At 52.3% G+C, this 20,434-nt stretch overlaps 1 protein-coding gene across 1 annotated transcript; it reads right to left on the bottom strand.

Moving 5' to 3' along the window:
* Window positions 1-2,984: 2,984 nt before the first annotated feature.
* LOC128791536 (solute carrier family 2, facilitated glucose transporter member 9-like) lies at window positions 2,985-10,992 on the bottom strand. Its single transcript, XM_053949261.1, is given in 13 exon segments — window positions 2,985-3,525; window positions 3,742-3,869; window positions 5,397-5,472; window positions 6,028-6,129; window positions 7,296-7,406; window positions 7,534-7,721; window positions 8,060-8,192; window positions 8,273-8,418; window positions 8,683-8,807; window positions 8,890-9,050; window positions 9,509-9,607; window positions 10,562-10,818; window positions 10,821-10,992. Coding segments are annotated over 13 exon segments (1,938 nt in total). The 3' UTR covers window positions 2,985-3,285.
* Window positions 10,993-20,434: the final 9,442 nt, after the last annotated feature.

The raw sequence follows: 20,434 nt of genomic DNA, 5'->3' as shown, positions 1-20,434 counted from the left end.
GTCAAGCCTCTCATCCACCTCCAAGTCCCTGAATCAGTCCCTGAACCCCTCAAATACATCCAGGGCCCATTTGCAAACCAAGCCGACCCAGAAAATGCTCCCTGTGTCCAGCACCCTTCTCCCGTGGCTGCTAACCTGGAAGCCTGGACAATCTTAGTGAGACAAGAGGCAGGGACAAATTGTGCACCAGCCTCTGTGGGGCAACAGGGTGCTGCCCCAGCACTGCTTTGTCCACATGGAATACGAGAGGAGGTGGAGCACAAAGGAACCTACCTCAGTTAAAACTGGTCCCTGATGGAGCTCTGCAGTCAGGTGAGATTTGTGGGGAGTAAAGGCATCCCCATTGCGGTGACAGGGACAGTTTGCTGTTAGAACACCTGGTGAAACCAGTGCAAGAAGGGTTCAGCCTCAAAGGCTTGGTGGATCCCCAGGATCCATCCTCCTGGAGCCCATCTCTGCTGGAGCCATAGGGACTGAGGGCACTGCCAGGGTGTGAGTGCTCCATGGCTTGTCTGACCACGCTTTGTGGCCACTTCCACTTCACCAATCCCCAGTGATTGCACAGGGACACCAGGGTGTGTCCAGCAAGCCTTAATCAGCTTTCCAGCTGGATGTGACCATTCACCTTGAACGAGCTGAGCTCAAGCCTAGAGAGCTTCTCTGGAGGATCTGCAGATATCCAGTGATGGGCCATGACTGTTTCCTTGAGGATCACCATTCAAAGCATCTGGAGAGTTCGAACCAGCGTCTTCTCTCCTGTTCCACATGGTCCAGGGCTGAGCCCAGCCCTCCATGTGAATACCTCAGCACTTGAACCCACCCAGCCTTTAGCACTGGGCACACCAGGAGAAGGCACTTGTGAGAGAGCCACTTTCATCTTCATTTCTGCAAACCTTAAGAGGATCAGCAGCATTTCCAGCTGTCTAAGTAATTTCTCAGACTCTTCTTTGCACCTTCTCCAGTTTTTGAAGGTCTACTCAGACACTACTAGAGAATACAGCCTTATCCTCACCAGACAGAACCAGTGCTTTTGAAGGCCTCAGTCCAGGGAGCTGGATTTCGATGTGGGGAAGCAGCTTTGGACAAGGAAAAACAGCTCAGAGCTCACCCAGCCATCCTTCCTGAGGAGCCTGCAGTGGAGCAGCTGGGAATGCCTCTCCAGCCAGACAAGCAGAGAGGAAGCCCAAATCCCTCTTTTGCAAGGGTAAAAGGTCAGTGGCATGGGGCAGTTTGAACTACAACCCCCCCAAAAAATCTTGTCTCAATAGCCTCAGAAAAAACTGATGAGTTGCCAGTGTTCCATGAGCATGGGGGTTCCTCACCCTAGGCCCTGATGGAAAAGATGAACATGTCTTTAGACATGGTACCCTCAAACAAGTCCCCAGGAACAAATGCATTCAGAAGGCACCATAAAATTTTTCCAGTGACCCCCAGTCCATGGAAAGAGGGCACTTCTGGCTCTGGTGGGGTCTGAAACCCTGACAGAAATGGGTCCTGACCCCACATTTCCCAGGTCTGCCCCATCTCACTGGCCATTTAGAGCAGTCCTTGGCCATAAGGCAACAATCTGACTCTTTAGCTATGCCAGGACCCCAGAAATGGGGGGCTGGTCCCAGGGGGGCCATTGCTTCACACAGGGAGGGCAGGGGGCATCCTCCAAGCTGCCCCACATGCTGGGTGGGAGAGATAGATAAATACCAGAATAAATAAATACAAGTGGCAAAGAGGCCTGAAATGATGCTGTCGTTTGCTGGGAATGAGAGACACAAGTGTAATTTAGGTTTTGATATTATCAAAGTCTCGCTGCTCTAAAACAGCAGGGCACTCAGTGCCTCATTAATAAAGGATAAACTTGGAGTCTATTTACAATGCACTTTTTGGGGTTATTTACACTCCATTATACATATGTAATGCTGCACATATTTACCGCTCTGTTCTGCTGCAGAGAGCAGCGAGTCGGGAGGGAGGCGGAGTGGGAAGCGCCTGGTGCTGCGGAGCCCTGACCCTGCTCTCACTGATGTCCTTTAAACGGCTCAAGATGCATGAGAGCCCCAGGCTGGTGGCTGAGGATGGAAGGGATAGGACCAGGCACTGGGGACCCAGTATGGCCCAGTCCCTGTTCCCACACACACCCAGAGGCGCCCTGAGGCTTTGCCGAGGGATGCAGGAAGGGTGGGCTCCTCACTAAGTGACCACAAACACCGAACACCAAGCTGTGGACCTGCCACAGAGAGGGAAACTGGATTTAAAAAAAAAAAAGAAAAAAAAAAAAAAAAAAAAAAGGATAAATTATTTGCAACAAAATGATGTTTGTGTTGGCATGAGAGTGTTTTGGCCACACAGCCTTTCCCACCATCTTACCTCTCACCAGAACAAAACGTAATTTTCCTGCAAATGGCAGCTTCTGGAGGGTCTGGGAACCCCATGGTCTGCCATGGTATTTCTGGGAGCTTCTGTGGGGAGGGTCCTGGGACACAGGACAGCTTCTCCCTCCCAACACAGCCCCAGGATTTAGGGCAAGGCATGAGAGAGGTCGTGCTTGGAGAGCACCTTGGAGTCACAGCAATTCATGGGGTGCAGTAAGGGGATGAGGGTGTATCCTGGATCCTTTTGTCCCCCAGGGAGTTTGGGAGTGTGCAGAGTTCCCATGGGAGCACTCTGTGGGGCCAGCACACGAGGCCAGGCATCAAGAGCTTCCGGCAGCCTGTGGAGGGGCACAGTGGCTGGACAGTCACCCCCAGCTCAGAGTTGCTCTATGTCCCTTCTGCAACAGTCTCCAGCTTTGCATGACCAACTTGGGGTGAGATGCAAGAGCCTGGGAACCATCCTGACCACCCTTCCTAGAAAATGTGGGGTGACTTTGACCTTTCCAGCCAGGGGGGAGAAGGACAAGCCCCTCTTCTCATTTTGCTCTTCCCTGGTGCTGGGAAGCCCATTCCAGTGCACTCCTGCTTGCTGCCATTCCAGGCTAAACTTGCCAAACAATGCTCTTTATTAAACAGCTCATGCCAGAAGCCCTTGCCAAGGCCCCACAGCCAGGAGCAATGAGAACTCCCTGCTTCAGGAGGTCCCCTTGTCTCTGTGGGAGCATCTCTTCCAGCATGGGGATCATGCCCAGCAGTCAGTGCAACCTTGGTGCATCAATGGGGCTCCTCCTGGGTCCAGACTGGGCCATGGAGAGTTGTCCTTGGAAACTCAGAGATGACCAGGTTGGAATAAATTGGCCCCCACATCCTTCCCCAGCCCTGAGCCTCCTCCACCATCCCCACCCCCAGCCCACTCAGATCAGGGCAGGCTGGAGCCTGAGCTCTCCAGGGAGCTGCTCTCCAAAGTCCCGTAGCCATCGAGCTTCATCATCCCAATGAGGTGGGCTGGCACGGAGAGGACGGAGCGGCGCATGGCAAAGATGTGGCTGATCTCCATGAAGGTTTTGTTCTTGGTCTCAGGGATGACAAGGTAGACGTACAGGGCCACCAGCAGGCAGACACCACAGAAAACCAGGTAGCAAAAGGCACCAGCTGACATCTGGGGACAAGAGCAGGATGAGACAGAGAACCAAGCACTCCCAAACTGGGCATGGCATGAGGCAGTGTCCCCTCCCATCACCCTTCCCTGGGCTGGCTCTGCCCAGCACTGAGCTGAGCCAAGAGCACAGGCATCCCTGCCTCAGCACCCCATCCTGGGAGAGCAGCAGGGCTGTGTCCGTTCCCTCCATCTCCCCGGGCCCCTCTGAACTGGTACCTGCAAGAAGGGGAAGATGAAGCCGATGGTGAAGTTGCAGAGCCAGTTGAGAGAGCCCCCCACAATGTAGGCAGCCGGGCGGTGTGACTGCATGAAGAGCTCAGCTGTCATCAGGAAGGGAACACCAGCTACAGAGGGAGGGGACAGATCAAGGGTATGGAGGACAGGGTGACTCAGGTATCTCTGGGGTCAACAGGTTCTGCCCACCTCAGTCCTGTGGCCATAGGCTGGAGCCCAGCAAGACTCATGGTTCAAACTGGTGGTGCTGGGAGAGCTGGAGGAGACAGGGAGTGTGGTGGAACAGTGTCCTACCCTTGGTCTCCCTTGGGATTTGTCTTGGGGGGGTGATGTCCCCCCTGGGACAAGGGCCATACCACACTGGCACATTGCTGGGTGCTGAGGCCAGTTCCCCAAATTGCATGACTGGAAAGTTTCAGACTGAGTCAAAATAAAGGTGGAACATTTCATGTGGATCCTTGTTTTCCAAAAATGTTTCTAAATGCTGATATATTAAAGCTCATAGAGATCACAGGCATAGAGAAACATCTTCCTGGCAGCCTCCATAATGCCCTTTCCAGACCCCCTTGATCAAAACAGTTTAGAAAACTTCCCTCTATCAATCAGCTTCTGTTGCCACAGTGCCTGATTCAGGGAGGAAAGAAACAACCACTTTTCTGAGCATCAGAATCTCCTGCATGACACAGAAATGCCATTTCCAACCTGCTTTTCCCATGCATAGTGGAAAAACCCAGAATGTATAGAAGTGGTTTCCCAAGCCAATTTGTAAGTGGTCTGGAAACTGGACACAGGGTGTGGCTATTTCTTCTAGAAGGACTTAGCTTCTCCAGCCAAGTGTCATTGAGCCAGAAGTCCTGGGTCCCAGGACTGTCCCTGTATTGCGGGGAAGGAGCCGAGGTCCAGAATACATTCCAAGACACACAGGAATCTGGCAAGGGATTGTTTATGATATGGTGACATGCCTGGGATCCCAACTGCCTGAAACAGGGCTGGCTGGACCTCTTTATAAATGCAGGGAAAAGATAAACCAAAAAACAAGTGTAAGAAGTGAGGGAGGAGTGGAGCCCCTGACGGACTCTTACTCACAGCTCACTCAGAACAGAGATAATATATATTTTTTGTTTTAAAACTCCTATTCATCATTGTTTGTGAACAATGAGCCATTAAAATCCTAATTAAAGATGTAATTACAGTGAATAAAGTCTGGGCTGAGGATGAATTATAGATCTGTTAAGAGCTCTGCTAATACATAACTGGGTAAACCAGTCCAGGTTTCACTCCTGGCTGTTGGAGCCTGCACTCGAATAGGGACAGGATGTTTCTCACCAGCTGCACTGTGATAGGAGTGGTGACACCTCCACAGAGGTCTGGGGAAGGCTGCCAGGGCTTTCACTCTGCTTCCTCCTGGAGTATGACCCAGGAGGAAGCAGAGGAGGAGGAGGTAGTGCCCTGGGGATATGTGGGGCTGGAGGGGTTTGTGGTGGGGTTTCACTTGGAGGTACAGCATCATAAACCAGGGCCTGACCATGGGGATGAGGCCAAGGCTCAGGTCCCGTCACCTGCCTGCAAGCCCTGCTGGTCTCCTGGAGCCCCCATTCCCATCCCACTGCTCCCCACTCCCGCAGCCCCAGACCCACCTGGTCCCATGCAGAAGCCAGCGATGATGCCGACCACGCAGGCAACGCTGACGTAGCGCATCCAGGGCAGGGCGGCCTGCGAGGGGACACCGGGCTGGGGAGGCTGCTGGGGGCTGGCCCTGAGCCTCGCACCCAGCATCCCTGCGACACGGCTTCAGGCCTGCCCTTGGCTGGGTGGCGGCTCTTGGGGACAGTGGCCACACAGGACGCACTGGTGAGATGCAGACAAGTAATTGTGGTTTGGGGTAAAGCTGGTGAGGGTCAGCCTCAGCCCAGCTCAGCAGCTCATGATGTTGCAGTGTCCCCAGAGCCATGGGAGCATCCTCAGGAAGCAGACAGCAGGAGAAGGACCCTTCACCTGCCCTGGCATATCACAGCTGCCTCCCTGGGAACAACTATTTCTGAAAAAAAGCTACCAGAAGCAGCAGGATTTTTCTCATAGGGATTTGTGTTTTCTTTTTTTTGTTGTTGTTCTTGGTGCTAAATTTACCTTCTCTTTAACTTTGCAGGGAAAGCATGACTTGGAAGAGCCAGCTCACCTCTCGTTTCTATGCACGCTCCTTCCTCCAGGATTCTACCCATCCCTCCACCACTGATAATGGCCCAGGGGGTGGCAGTGGCCAGGCCCTACCTGCAGCAGCAGGGAGATGGTGATGCCAGCTGAGCAGACACCCATGGCACAGAAGCCGGTGATGATGAGGGGCCGCCGGCCCACCCTCTCGATGGTGAAGCACTGCCAAGAGAGAGCAGAGACTGACAGGGTGTTGGGGAGCTCCAAGGTGGATGGGACCACCCCTGAACCCCAGATCCAGCTGTAGGTGGGAGAATGCTCCTGGTGGCATCTGGGGATCAGGGGCAACCCCAGCTCAGAGTTCCAGGGTTGGGCCTGGGGCATGGAAAGCACCAGGGGTGAGCATGCATGGGGCAGGAGATGGGTCCCATAGAGCAGGGGTTAGGGTGCAGGGTTGGGGCTGGCTGGGGTGACCCGCAAGCCACATTGGCATCAGTGCCAGGTGGAGGTGCTGGAGGCGTTTGTGGGGGAGTGGGCACAGCAGAGTGTGGGCAGGCAGTGCAGCGGCAGTGGGAGCAGGCAGGGTATTGACAGCAGAACAAATGCCTGTAATTTTATAACCAATCTCAGCATGTCCATCAGGGGCCATTTGCGGGGCTGCTCCCAAGCAATCTGGCTCTATGCTGGGAGGCTGCTGGGGGGCTGGGACACACCCACAGAAAGGGAAGGGGAGTAGGGGGTACCCTTCAGAGAGGCAGGGGACCCCGCTCTCCTCTGGATTGGGTTATGGGAGCGGGGAGCAGCCCCCCACTCATTCCCTCTTTTCTGGGAGCAGCCACCCCCATCCATCTCTGTAACTGTCAGGGAGTGGATTTAGTGCTGGGTGGCTTGGGCTGGCCCTGGGTGACACTTGCAGATGGGACAAGGGCCATAAATCTGCCTGGCCCAGTGCTAACTCTCCAGCTAAATGAGGGCTGTCTGGGGGGGGGGGCAGGGCTGCTAGCCTGGGGCCAGGCCAGTGCTTGGCTGGGGGTGGGGGGAAATGGGGACATGTGACTCTGCTAACAGAGGGACAATGAAAGTAAGAGCCAGAAGAAACTTCTAGTCCCCACCATCATCTCCAACCTTCTCTGCCATATCTACCCAACCTCCCTGCTACTCTAAAATTATCTCACCACTCCTAGATGTGACTCCTAAATTGAGCCTGTCTCATCCCATCTCCTATCCCCATTTTCATGCCAAATCCTTTGCCCCTCAGAAAAGGGGCTGTGCTGTGGCACAGATAATATTTGGGGGTCTACTCTGTGCCCCCTGTTTGATGGTGCTGGGAGCTGGCAAGAGGGCTCTGGCATGGAGGGGCTGTGTCCATCTGATTGTCCCTCACTCACCCCAATCAGCCCGGCAACAACCTCAATGGCGCCGGTGCCCATGGTGGTGTAGGGGATCTGGGACGCGGGGATCCCGGCGTTCTCGAAAATGGTGTTGGTGTAAAACCAGATCTGCCGAGGAGGGGATACAGCATGAGCTGGGGCATGGAGCCACGGGGCACTCGAGGAAATGAGCTGCCAGGTCTCAGTTCAGTGTCTGCACAGCCGTGTCCCAGGGCAAGGACCACGTTGGGCTTACAGCATCGATCCCTGAGAGCTGCATGCCGGCGTTCACCACCGCCACCGAGAGCGTCTGCCAGTGCACGGAGCGGTCCCGCAGCAGCTGCCAGACAGACACCACCTCCATGGAGGAGAGCGACCGCTGCTCCTCCTTCATCTCCTCGATCACATCCTGTACATCGGGGCTCCCCAGGAACTGGTGCAGTGCTGTGGGGAGAGTGGGGGCATGGACACGTGTCCCCAGCACAGGGTGGATGCTCACAGGTATGGCACCAGGTAGGGGCTTGGCTCTCCAGCAGCCCCATATGGGAAATCCATCCATAGGAAATGGGGAAAAGCATCACACAACAGTGCTGGGTGCCGTGGAAATGCTGTGGCACAACCAGGTGGGACAGAAGGGCTGAATCAACAGGACTGTGGTGGGCTGTCAGGTATGGATATGCAAGAATGCCATGAGGAAGCACCTTGGTCTTGGAAGACCTTGGAGAAGCACCCAGATCACCCAGCACCTTCCGGAGCCAGTCTGCCCAAGGATGTCCCCTCACCTTTGGTGGCCCCACAGATGTCATTTCTCTCTATCAGCAGGTACCGAGGGCTCTCAGGGAAGCAGTGCAGCAGCAGGAGCTGGAGGGAGGCAGGAACAACCACCACTGACAGGAAAAGGGGCCAGAACCTGTCCTGAGAGGAGTTGAAATGGGATATGTCAAGGGGAGGGCAGAACAGCGTCCAGCATGTGTGGGCTGGGGTATTGTGCTCACCTTGCCCAGCAGTTCCGGCAGGCCCAGGACCTGGGCAGAGAAAACCCCCAGGCAGATGAAGATGCTGGGCATGAGGCCCAAGAATCCCCGCAGGTTCTTGGGAGCGATTTCTCCCAGGTAGAGAGGCACCACACTGAGACAGATACCTGGGGGGCACAGGAGGGACTGGGATGGCAGAGGCAGTGGGGAGAAGGGTTCCTAGCCAGAGCCTAGGTCTATCTCCTCCCATGTCCAGCATCATACACAGTGGGGACCCCATGGCGTTGGAGGTGGCCCTGGCTGTACCAGAGAGAGAGCTGTACCCTCCACAGAGCCTGTGGGGAATACAAAGCCTTCTCCATCCCCCCAGGAATGGCTGTAGGGGACTGAGCCGTGAGGAAGGGGCTGTGCACAGCCCAGGAAGCACCCACCTGAGTGGAGCCCCGTGATGGAGCGGCCGATGATCACCATCTCAGGGGATCCCAGCTCCCGGCTGAAGCCCATGAAGCCGCCGGCCAGGAGGACGAGGAGAGCGCTGCGGCTCAGAGCACCATTCCTGGCAGGCACAAGCAGCGGGGCAGCTCCTCCAGTCCCACCCCACCTCTGAACCACCCTGGCCCATGGTGTGACCCCCTTACCTGCCGTACCGCTCCACCAGCACCCCCACCAGCAGGGAGCCCACCAGCCCGCCCAGGGCGAAGATGGAGACAGTCAGGGCATAGAGGAGGGTCAGGGGGGCAGGGCCCAGCCCGTGTCCGTACCGCTGGGACCACGTGGCGTTGTAGAAAGCCTTTATGTGCTGCAGGGCAGAGACACACGCAGGTACCAGATTGTTGGCAGAAAGGGGAAGACAATGGAAGGGATATTGTCTATAGGGATAATATCAAGGGTTTAACAACATTAAAGGAGATGCAGGGCAGAACACGTTTGGGGATGACTGGGATGTGCTGGTCTGGCTGCTCAGCAAGCCTCAGCACCTGAGAGGCCTAAGAATGACTTAGAGATACCAAAGAGAGCACTCAAGATTGAGCAGGGAGGTTGTGGCCAGCTTTCCAGGCCCTGCTTTCCCAAGGGGACCAGTGTGGAGTACATGAACACGGACTCTGATGTCTTTCCCATGCCATTCCTCTCTGGGTAACTGCTCAAGTAAAATGCCAGTGTTTTGATGTGGGGCTGCTGGACAGCTGTCCCTCCACCCTCCAGGGGAGGGATGCAGAGCCATTTTCCCTGCTCCCAGAGAGGTTGCCCATCCCTTACCTCTGCTGGTGAGTTCACCACAGCAAGGTTGTAGCCATAGAGCATGGAGGAGCCAAAGGATACCAGAAGGGTGACAGACAGCAGGGGGAAGGTGAGATGCTGGGAAAGAGGAGGAAGGATCAGCACAGTCCTGGCTAGCAGAGCCAGGAGCCAAGGTGTCATGAACTGCCCCTTTTCCAGCAGGGATGACCCTGGCCCAGAGCAAAGACCCCAATGCAATGGAATCCTCTGTTGAGCACTCCTTCATGCCAGCCCAGCACCCAGCTCAGCTGATCCAGCTTCCCCGTGGCTGGTCTTGTGGCTGTGGTGTGAGGGTTTTGCTGTGGTGGTGACCCAGCCTGGGTAACCTGGGCACCCCTGTCCCCTGCTGGGAGGGGAAGCAGATGGAAAGAGGAAGGTGGAAAAAGGAGGGATATCCATCCCCCTACCTCAATGGAGCAGCTGAGTGGTGCTGCTGTGAGTGGCCCAACACCACTGAAATGTTCCCGTGGAAGGTCCCAGCACACCCCAAAACGCCACATGGACCCACCTCCTAAACCTTCACCCCCTCCAACACCTTTGTCTCCCGCTCCTGCTGGGGGTCCTCACTGCGGGAAGCCGGTGGCTGCGGAGGAACAGCTACCCTGCAGCTGTGAGCCAGCCCACCCCAGGATGGGGGTGCTCAGGAGCATTCAGAGCACCCCCAGCTGCCGGGACAGCCCTGGGCGCTGCAATGAATGCCCGGAGCGATGAATGTCCCCGGAGCGACGGGGCTTGCAGGGTGCGGACATGGGACGAGCCTGCGTCCCCCAGGAGCAGCCCCGCTCCCCAGCACCGCAGCCCGACCCTCCTCGCAACGCCCCCCGCACGGTAGCCGGATTCGTAGCACCGAGCAGCTCCCGGCTCACGCACAGCAAATCCCCCCTAATCCCATCAGGAATCCTAAACCGGGAAAAAAGGGAGGGGGATGTCAGGCCGAGGGGTGTCCGACCAGGGGCTAGAGTGGGACAGGGACCCCGTAAGGCAGAGTGGAAGCAGGGATGGGGCAGCCCTCCCGGCCCGCAGGGAGCTCACCCCAGTGATGTCCCCGCCGGGCCGCGGGGTCCCTTTCCCGAGCGGCGGCGCGAGGCTGCAGGCGGAGCGCGGGGAGGGAGGAGAAGGAGAGGGGGAGGAAGGCAGTCCGGCGGCCCCGCTGGTCTCTCCCATTTTTAGATAGAAGAAGGAGGAGGTGAGGGAAGGGAAGGGAAGGCAGGGCAGGGCAGCCCGGGCGCCCCGGGGCTCATTGGAGGCGCCTGAGCGGCCGGAGGAGGAGTCCGGGAGCCTCTCCCCTGGCCGGGGGCAGGGGCAGCACCGCCGGACTGCTCAGCCCGCTGAGGGGTCACGGCCCAGCCTGGGGGCAGCGGAACCACTGACAGGATGCTCTGACACCTTTGAGAGCTCTCGCATGTCCCCTCTAAACGCGAGTGACCCCGGGAACCGTAAGTGGGGCAACACCACTGCACCATCCCCGAGGCTGGCGGCGAGGGGGCGGCCCCACATCACCCCGATCACCTCTGGCCCCTCTCCCACCGTGGGGTAGATGTGCCCCATCCCCTGCGCTCGGGAAGAGGCTGGTAGCCCACGGCCATGGCTCGAGGCAGCTGCCTTCCCCGGACACGGAGGGACACAGCCCCCAGCCCCAGAGAGGAGAGAATCCGCTCATGGCAGCTCAGAGGAATCCAATTTTGCTGCGGCCAGGAGCTGCCTCCCCTGCTGCTAATGAAGTGCCTTTAATTAGCAGCCTAATAGCAAGCTCTTAATTTGCCGAACAGCCAGTTGAAAGGATGGGACCCCACTAAGCCACGGCTGGCAACAGCTCCAAGGGCTTAAAAGGGACAGGTCCTGACAGGCTGGCCCCACTCAGGCCGGTCCCGCGGGACCAGGAGAGCAGAGCAAGCTGGGAGAGTATCATGGGCACCCCCAGGCCTGCCGTGCCAGCCCAAACCGGGCTGTCTGGGCTGTGGGAGAGTCCAGGCACCACATTCTCCCACTGAGGATGTTCCAGCTCTGGTGTCCCCCCTGCACATGAGCTTCCAGCTCTTCCTGAAAGCATTGGGCCCTCTCCCCCAGCCTGTGTCCTGCAGCCATGCTCCAACTCTGGTCATTCAGGTACATGGCTCATCTCTGGGAGCAGCACGTGGAGGGTTAATGTGGTCTCTGGAAAGAGCACTGGGAAGAGGAAACAGCAGCAGCCATCTCTCCCAGCAAGTACCCACCAAAAAACCCTCCTGGAACTTCCCAGCTTCTCTGCACTGAAGCCCATACCCGTCCCCAAGCCCCGTGCTCATCCCTGCAGCCACAGCCCCTCCTCCTGCCACACAGCCTGATGCTGGGCACCAAGCAGGGACATCTTCAGGACGCAGCCCCAAGCCAGGGGATGGCTGCTGCCTTGATTTAGGGAGTAAATATGGGTTATGGTCACTGGTTCCCAGCAGTGGCTGGGATGCTGGGAGTAAAGGCTTAGCAGCAGATGTAGAGGTGAGAAACTCGTGGTGGGGCAAGAAGGGGGAGGAGGAGAGCCTGGAGTGCCAATTAAGGCTCGCCAGAGGGCTGGGTTAATTGGAGACACTCCTGTGACCCAGGGATTGTAGCACAGGATAGACAAGGGCTACTGTGAAACAGCCATTGCTCTGAGCTGCAAGGGAGTTTGTCTCCACATTTTACAGGCGTTCCTCCCCTGCCTCCATGCCAGGTGTCCCTGGCTAAAACATTCCCCGGAGCTGGGAAAGTGGCTGTGAGTCCATAAACCACCCTGATCCCCACCCATCATCACTCCCAGAGCTCCTGTCCCACTCGTGCCTCGGTGCTGCTCCAGACTCCAGGCACAGCACTGGGGCTGTCCCTGTCGCAGCACTCCATGTCACGGGATGCTCACACATCTCCTTTCCTCAAGGCATCTGACACAGTGTCTGAGGCACACAAACAAACCCATGAGAACTGGGAGAGGCAGAGCAGCAGGTGTAGCTGGTCCCAGCACACATCCTACAGAGTGATGGCATTTGCTGAGGCCAGGAGGATGGAGAAGCAGTTGGGACACCTGAGGGCTTCCCCTGAGCTGACAGCTCCCCACTGGGAGGTCTGTCCTCTTTTTCAAGATGAGATAGAAATCCCTTGGAAAGGATGTGATCCCAGAGCTGGTTCTCAGGGTTTACCCAGCACCATCTAGTCCAAACTAGATAAATTCTGAAAGGAAGCAATAAGCAGCTCATGCAAAGACAAAAACATGCATTGCTTAGCAGCCACTGACCCCTTTCCCTGTGCTGGAGGAGAGGGAACTCAGTAGCACGGGCTGGGTAGGCAGAGCTGCTCACAGACATCAGCACCATTCTGGAGGTCAGAGCAGTTTGCCAGGGCTGCCCTTTGGGAATTGACACTGTAAAAACAGAGATGGTCTGGCAGCCTCCCCACCTCACTGCCCCTTGGAGGAGAAGCCTTCCTTGATCCACCTTGGTAAATGCCAGCAGCGTGCTTGGGGCATGGCACAAGGGGTTTTGGATACATCAGCTGTGTGATGTTAACCAGGGGCTTGAGTTTCTTCAAACCACAGGGGGCTCCACAAGGAAGTCAGTGCTGTCCCTGGTGAAAGCACTGCTCAGGCTGCTGTTTTCACCTTGTTGCACTGGAAAGCCCATCTGACCATTCTCCATCTGCAGGCAGGCTATTTACCTGGACAGGTGAGACCTTTCCAGCCCAGGTTTCCCTGGTCATATTCCTTATCCAACTTCAGTGGTCCCCAGCTGATCAGCCTTACAGCTCAGCAAACTCTCTGCAGGTTTGGAGAGTTCTAGCAGCTTCTGCCAGCCAGGTACATGTCAGCAAATAATTTTGGAGAGAAAGCTCAGGATGGAAAGATAACATGGATGTGAAACACATAAAAGAGTATCTCTCTTGGGGATATAATGAATGTGTCTGAGCTCTTTTAGGGTAAAGCAAAGTGGCTGGTGCTCACAGACTGCACTGATCCATGCTGGGCATGGATCAGCTGGCAAAGGAGTCAGGCTGAGATCTCTAATGGCTGCAGCCCACTGCATGGGAAAGCATGCAGCAGCTTAGTTTTCCTCTCTTATCTACTCCTCCAGCAGCCCTTCCTGGGACAGGGTCATGGGCAGTGTGTATGTGCTGGCTGCAGAGCAGCTCAAGCACTTGGAAAAGCAGAGCTACTCAGAGCTCTCAAGACCAGGAGTGGCATCTTATTCCCACAAAACACTGAATCATTTCTACATCCTGGGCACTGATGTGTGCCATTGCACAGGAAGCTGTGCCACACACTGCCTTGGAACAAAAGGGATCGGGACACTGCCAGAGCCCAGGACAGACAGACAGCTCACCCACAGAAATCCACGGCAGCATTACAGCACGTCTGCCTGCTCAGGGCCTTTTGTTTCCTTGGCCATGCTGCCTTCTCTCCTGAGAGCTCATCATCCTCTTCAAACCACCAACTGCTAAACTCATCCTAAACAGTTATTTTAAGAATTACATTCTTTCTAGCCTAGCTAATCTAAAGTGGCCAATTCCCCCTTTCCAAAAAGCACCATACTATACTCCTGAAAGCATGTATGTAAGACAACAATAAAAAACCACCAAACAAGAGAAGATTTCATTTTAAAGCTGTAGGTTGATCAAACGCTGTTAATTTGAAGCTATGGCAAACATTACTTTCCTCCTTCATTTGAAGTGGAAATAAGGCACACATTTTTAAACAGAAAGGGTAATTAACCACTGAATCTATTTAAGATAAGCTGTTCATTCTTTTCCAGTGGAAATTTACAACTGAGATTGCTTTTCTTTCTCAAAGACTCTCTTTAGTACTTGAGTTTTTGGATTCTAGTCCAGATTTCCTGAGAGAAGTTTTCCAGCTGATGTCCTGCAGGACAGCACTGTCCTAGTCCTAGAAATCAGGAATAAAGATGCTGATTTTCATCTTTAAACATCAAGGAGAAGGGGAAGGACTATCTAAGAAACATCTAGAAATAACCCACAAGGAGAACCTGTTTCTCATGGGAGTGGGCAGTATGTGTGTTTGGGTACACACACACAACTGGGAGTGTAGGTATGGAAGGGGTCTCATTTGTGTGTGCTGGCACTCACAGGTTGTTGAAATCAAGCTGCATTCTGTTACAGACCAATCCAAAACAATGGATGTAGCCTACCACTGCAACTCCTCTTCCAAGTCTATTATTGGATGGGAGGAATTAGCAGAGAGGGAACAGAAAAGGTTGAAGTGGTATAAATGCATATATTACATATTATATATAAATATGTATATAAAATATTTATTATATATGTGTGCACATACGCACATACATATCAACACCAAAGCCTTGCCAAATAAAGCACGGGGCTGCTGGGAACCCTGTCACAAAGAGAGATGGAGATTGGAAGTGACAAGAATCCTGCTCCCAGCGCTTCAGAAAAGCAGGAGCCTTCACAATCTCCAGTCCCCCGCTGGCTCCCCAGAATGGAGCCAGCAGGGAGAGAGATGTCGAGAGTGCAGGGATTTGTTTGTTTTCTGACCACCCCTGGAGTCAGGATCTTAAAACTGCAGTGGCCTTTGTTTTAAAAGGGGTTGTTAAGTAAAATGGAAAGATCCAAGGCTGCTATCCAAGGAGCACTTTTAAGAGGAAGGTATTCTGAGGGCGAGGGTGCTTGCGTTCTGATTTGGGCGAGCAGTAAGCGTGGAAGCATCCCCAGCCATAGAACTGCGTGGCGGTGCTGTGATATGTCAATTACTCACTCATTATTGAACAGCAGGATTCTGATTAGCTTATAAAACAAATTTGTGCTTCTCCTACCAGGATCTTGCAACAGTACCCAGAAAAACACAAAGTCTTCACAGATTTTCCCCCACACTTTTTTAATGGGCAGGATGGCTCTGACTCTTCTCTATCAGTCACATCCACTCTCTGGCTCACAGGGCAGACTCATCTGCCCCAGCCAGAGGCCATTAACTATGAATGGAGAGAGTGTTAATTAAAAAGTATGCTGTGGTTTTAGGAGTAAATGTTTTTTTTTTTTTTTCTGACTGCCAGGGCAGTCTTTTATGCTGCATTTGTCAATGAGCAGCAGCTCTGAGATGGGACTGGGTACTGCAGGCTCTGTGTCCTGTGAAGCTGCATCCACCTCAGGCTCAGGGCAAAGCTGTCCACCTTTCACCCCCAGCACTTCCAGGTGTTCACACTGCAGATGTTGTGTACAGTACATATGTAGCAGAAGTATGACTCACACACATGGGCTCAAGGAAGATACAGGATTGGTATTTTGACAGCATCTTTCCCCCCAAAAGGAAAACAGGAGAGATTCACAGCTTAATCTTTGTATTTAAGTTATTTTCTGAACAGTTAAAAAAAAAAAAAAAACACACTGTTACCATGATCCTAGCTCAAGTGAACATTAGTACATTAACTACACATCACCGTAACATAATCACAAAATTCAAAGCACTCATTACTTAAGAATCCAGATAACAAATATAGCAGAGTAACAAACAGAAAACTCTGGAGAAACCATGTTCTTTCTCACCTCTCCACTTCCACAGCCACCCCAGCCTGAGTAGGCTGGAGTGATGCAGCACAGGCTGGCCTGGGAGGCATGCAGCTCTCCTAAAAGCAGTGATGGAAAATGACGGGAAGAAACAGAACAACACACTTTGCTGAGGTCCACACTATTGTTCTGCCATGCTAAAACTGGGGCTAGGCTCAGCCCTGCAGTGCCTCGCATGATAAAGACATAGTAGCCAAAGCAAAGTTTTACTCAAAAGCAGCTCCAGATTTTCACACTGAATTGCCCAAAAATTTTCATATTAGCTCCTTGTAAAAGCCACTGCAAACAGCCCACTGACCTGCCTCCTGTACGTGGAGTTTTGCTCAGATGTAAACCAGTGCTCCAGTGCCAGGAGGTTAAAACACTTTGCCTGTGAAGGCAAGAAACTGCTCGTTGTGCAGGTATGAGCACAGCTGCTCTGTGATCAAGACTTGTATTTCATGCTGATTTTCTGGCCACAGCTGCACTTGAGCAGAAATCAAGGTATCTCTTAGGGTAAAAGACTATTTAAAAAAGGAACTTATTTAGAAGCTGTCTATAGTATCTAAAGGGCTTGCTGCACATCCATGTACATCAGAATCCCTCTGATTTTGAGAGTATTATCTTAACATCCCTAAGGATCAACCAGTGTTGCCAACTCCCATGGGTTATCTGCTGACAAGATACGTGGAAGCCCAGCGATCTTTGGGAACAAGCACAAAGTCATGGGAAGAGTTTTCTGACCAGTCAAAGGATGATCTATTCCGGCAGTGTGCCAAGGCACCCCTGAGGATTTGCTTTGGGGATTTTGCCCATTAGTTTGGCTACACATCATCTTTAAAAAAAATGGGGCAAGGGGGGAATAAAGGGGAAGCCAAATGCTCAGTCTCAGCAGGCAGCCATTCCTCTCAACCCCCTACTGGGATTTTGGAGAAGGAACACACCCAAGGGACCTGCTGCTCCCATCTCTGAATTAAAAGCGGGGGCAGAAAGACTGTAATCCTCTCATGCCAATCAATCCAGTTTCCAGCAGGATAGAGGATTTTCATATGGAGACCTCCTTTGAGGACAGCTGGGTCTCTTGCTGCTTCCCCCCTCCTTCTGGGAAGCTGCTGCTTATCCTTTTGGGGGGAACAGTAGGGCAAAGCTCAGCATATCAAATGCATCATGCATGCCACTTGGAGACCCTGGCAAAGCTCATTCTTGGCAAGCAAAGTTTAGACCATCCCTTTCTCCTTATGTCTCCACTGCATCCTAAAAGGGGCATCAGCTGGCAAGTTCAACAGTTGGAGGCCTTACTTGATCACCTCCTGATGACTTCTGATAATGGAAAACCCCAATTTTTCACAGCCAACTACACAAGCTAAAAGATCTATTTTCAGCACTGTCCCCACTTCTGTAGAGATCCATCTCCATCCCCACATACGCCTAGTTTTCAACCACTTGGGTCATCTCCTCCTTTTCTTCCCACAGTTAAGAGCAAGCCTGCTGTAGGAAGGCTGGATATTCCTTCTTGTTCCCTTCTCTAGCAAAGGAGAGCTGCTAGTATTTGTGATTTATTAAATGCAAATATTGCCTTTTCCCAGTGAATTAAGGAATAATAAGCCACAAAAGGCAGATATAAAATCATGTTAAAGAAAGCTAACGAAGTTAGGCAACAGCCCAACCTAATGAGGTGCTTCCCATTGGAGGTGGGATGCCAAAAAACTCAGAACCAAGCCTGGAGCTCTGCTCAGACTGAGGAAGGGACATGTGGAAGGGGCAGATACACATACCTGGGAGTGGAGAAATGTGCATGATACTCTCCAGCTTTTTCAGTGTCCAAAAAAAAAAAAAAAAGAAAAAGAAAAAAAGGATCCTTTGGAGCAAGAGGTGGGTAGATAGAGCATGGTGGTCCAAGTCAGCTTCCAGTTTAGAAACAAGTGTAAAGCATTTCAATGTTTCTGATGATCACAGACTTCTCAACTTGTCATCTGAATTCTTCTGTTCCAACACTGGATGTGTCTGTCCTTGAATGTTAACAGGGAGCAGAGGGAGCTGCTCCAGGAGACATTTGTAGAATTATCTCACTGCAATCTCCTTCATGCCATTTTCTATTTGCATATTTGAAAGCAAGCTGTGTTCCTCTGAGGACAAAAAATATTTGCAGCAAAACTGTGCCCTATTGCACGCAGGAGTCACACGCAGGAGATGGTGTGGCCACAACAGATTGTCCCACATCTCCAGTACTTTCCATCCCATAATCCAAGGCGGAAGGCTAGCACGAGCTTCCTACTTGTGGGAGAAGTGACGAACCCTAAGCAGCAGAGGTATTTCATTTCAAAGCAATGTGCAACACTTAAAGCCCACAGACACTTCCAGCCATTTTTTATCTCCTTTCAGCAGGCATATTCTAGTTCTTTTCATTAGAAACTCTGCAATTACTCCAATCTGGTTGAGGGATTATCCATCCTGTTCATGCTGAAACCTCTCTCTTACATGCACTCTTGAACACTCACACACACATGCACACATATCCTAAGGGAAGGGAAGGGAAGGGAGTTTGAAAAAGCCACTTTCTTCTGACATTGGGAGATCTACTTACCAGATTGCTCCTCCCTGCGTGCACAATAAACACCACCAAATGTCAGGCTGTGGCAGTTTCAAGTTCAAGTTAGATCAGTTAACTTCAGTTTCCTTCTTAGCTATCAGAAAATTTGTACAACTTGTGGAGTGGGGTAGGAATCCTTACCCTTCTGCAGTCCTGTTTGAAGTACCTACACACAGTCCTTTCCTGAGGGTGACACACCTTTCTTACCACATGCCAAAAATGGATTCCAGCAGTTGCCTGCTAAATGTACCTTAAAGAGCTCTATACAGCAGAGTACAAAGTATGGTACCACTTGAAAACCCAAAAGAATAGCAGCATAGAGCAGCAGGGCTATGACAACCAAGGACAATTTGCAGTGGTGGTGTCTCTTGTGTTTGGCCAGCCAGCCTGCCAGTTCTCCCAAATTCTCTCAAACAGTGAAAAATACAACACATCCTTGAAGGTGTTGGCCACAAAGATGTAATTAAACTATTAGGAAGTTCTGCAGCCTTCAGCAGCTGGAGTAACAGATCATTGTTTTCTACAGTAACAGAAATGGAAAAGACAGAGCATGACAAAACTGAGGAAAATAATTAATAAATCCTCACCCAAGGTCATGTAAACCCCTGCTGATATGCAGCCATGCTGCAGACCTTGTAATACCTGAACTTAGAGGGACTCTTAAAATAGTATTAACACTTGGAACTTGAATTCAACAAAGTTTGGGATGTGAACTTTGATTCTCTCTGCTCCATTGCCACTTTGGCTTTGGGACTGCAGTATTCATGATATGTAGAGCTGCCTGAAAGCAAAAACAGCCTTCCTGGACTTAAAATGAGTTGTGGATAAACACTGTGACTCAGAACTTATTTATGACTCTGCAGAGGTAAGTCACTCTGTCACTGTTACCTGAACAGAGTTGTTAACCTGTTGGACTCTTTTACAGTAATAGTTCAAACAGAAAAGAGTAGTGTCATCACATGCTCTGAGATGCTTAACACTGCTGCCTATATGCTTCAGGAAATGTACTAGGTACTACTACCCAAGAACCAACTTTGCCCTCCTTCCTAACTCCATTGCCTTCTTGTCTGTCCTAGCTATCACCTAAATTATTCAAGCCCTCTGGACTGCTCTCTGGGGACTCTTGGACCAGCTCTTTGCTAGATTTCGCTGGTGGAAAAAGCGCATCCCAAGCAATTAGAAACAATGCAGCAGCTTCCTCAGCAAAGTGAAGCTGATGAGAAAAGCTTACAAAAAAAATCCCATCTGCCAACTTCAGAGGGTGTTAACAAAGCCAGTTAGCAGGCAGCCCTCCAGCCCAGAGACAAAGGACTTCAATTTCCTACTGTGGGATTAGAGCAACTTCCCACTAAAGCAGTGGAGATTCTTCCAGACCTACAGCAGAAGATCTGGGCCTAAACCTGGAATGGCCAGGGACTGATTTACAGAGTCATTTCTGATCTAAATGCAGGCCAGCTGCAATTTGTTCCAGCTCTGTGAAGAGAGCTGTTTACCCCCAGACCTCCGTCTAGCTCAGAGACATGCACAATTGTTTCTCATGTACCTACTCTTCAGGGCTATTTTTGTCTTCTAAACAATGACAATTTGCAGAAGTCTCAGCCAGAAAGCAAAGGCCCATCTCAGCTATCAGCAAAAGGACTAATCAGCCTGTGTCCCTAAACTGCAATGCAGTACATAGGTTATAGAAGCAGACCAAAAAACTCCTCAATCCCTTCTAGCAAAGCCACTTCCAGAAATGCTGCAGAACTGGCCTAAAGTCATTGCTAAATGCAATGATTGTCCTCATGGCCAACTCTTTA

The sequence above is a fragment of the Vidua chalybeata genome, chromosome 8 (genome assembly GCF_026979565.1).
Source record: "Vidua chalybeata isolate OUT-0048 chromosome 8, bVidCha1 merged haplotype, whole genome shotgun sequence".
Taxonomy (NCBI): domain Eukaryota; kingdom Metazoa; phylum Chordata; class Aves; order Passeriformes; family Viduidae; genus Vidua; species Vidua chalybeata.
The sequence above is the reverse complement of the archived record's forward strand: the minus strand, read 5'-3'. Positions and strand labels throughout refer to the sequence as shown.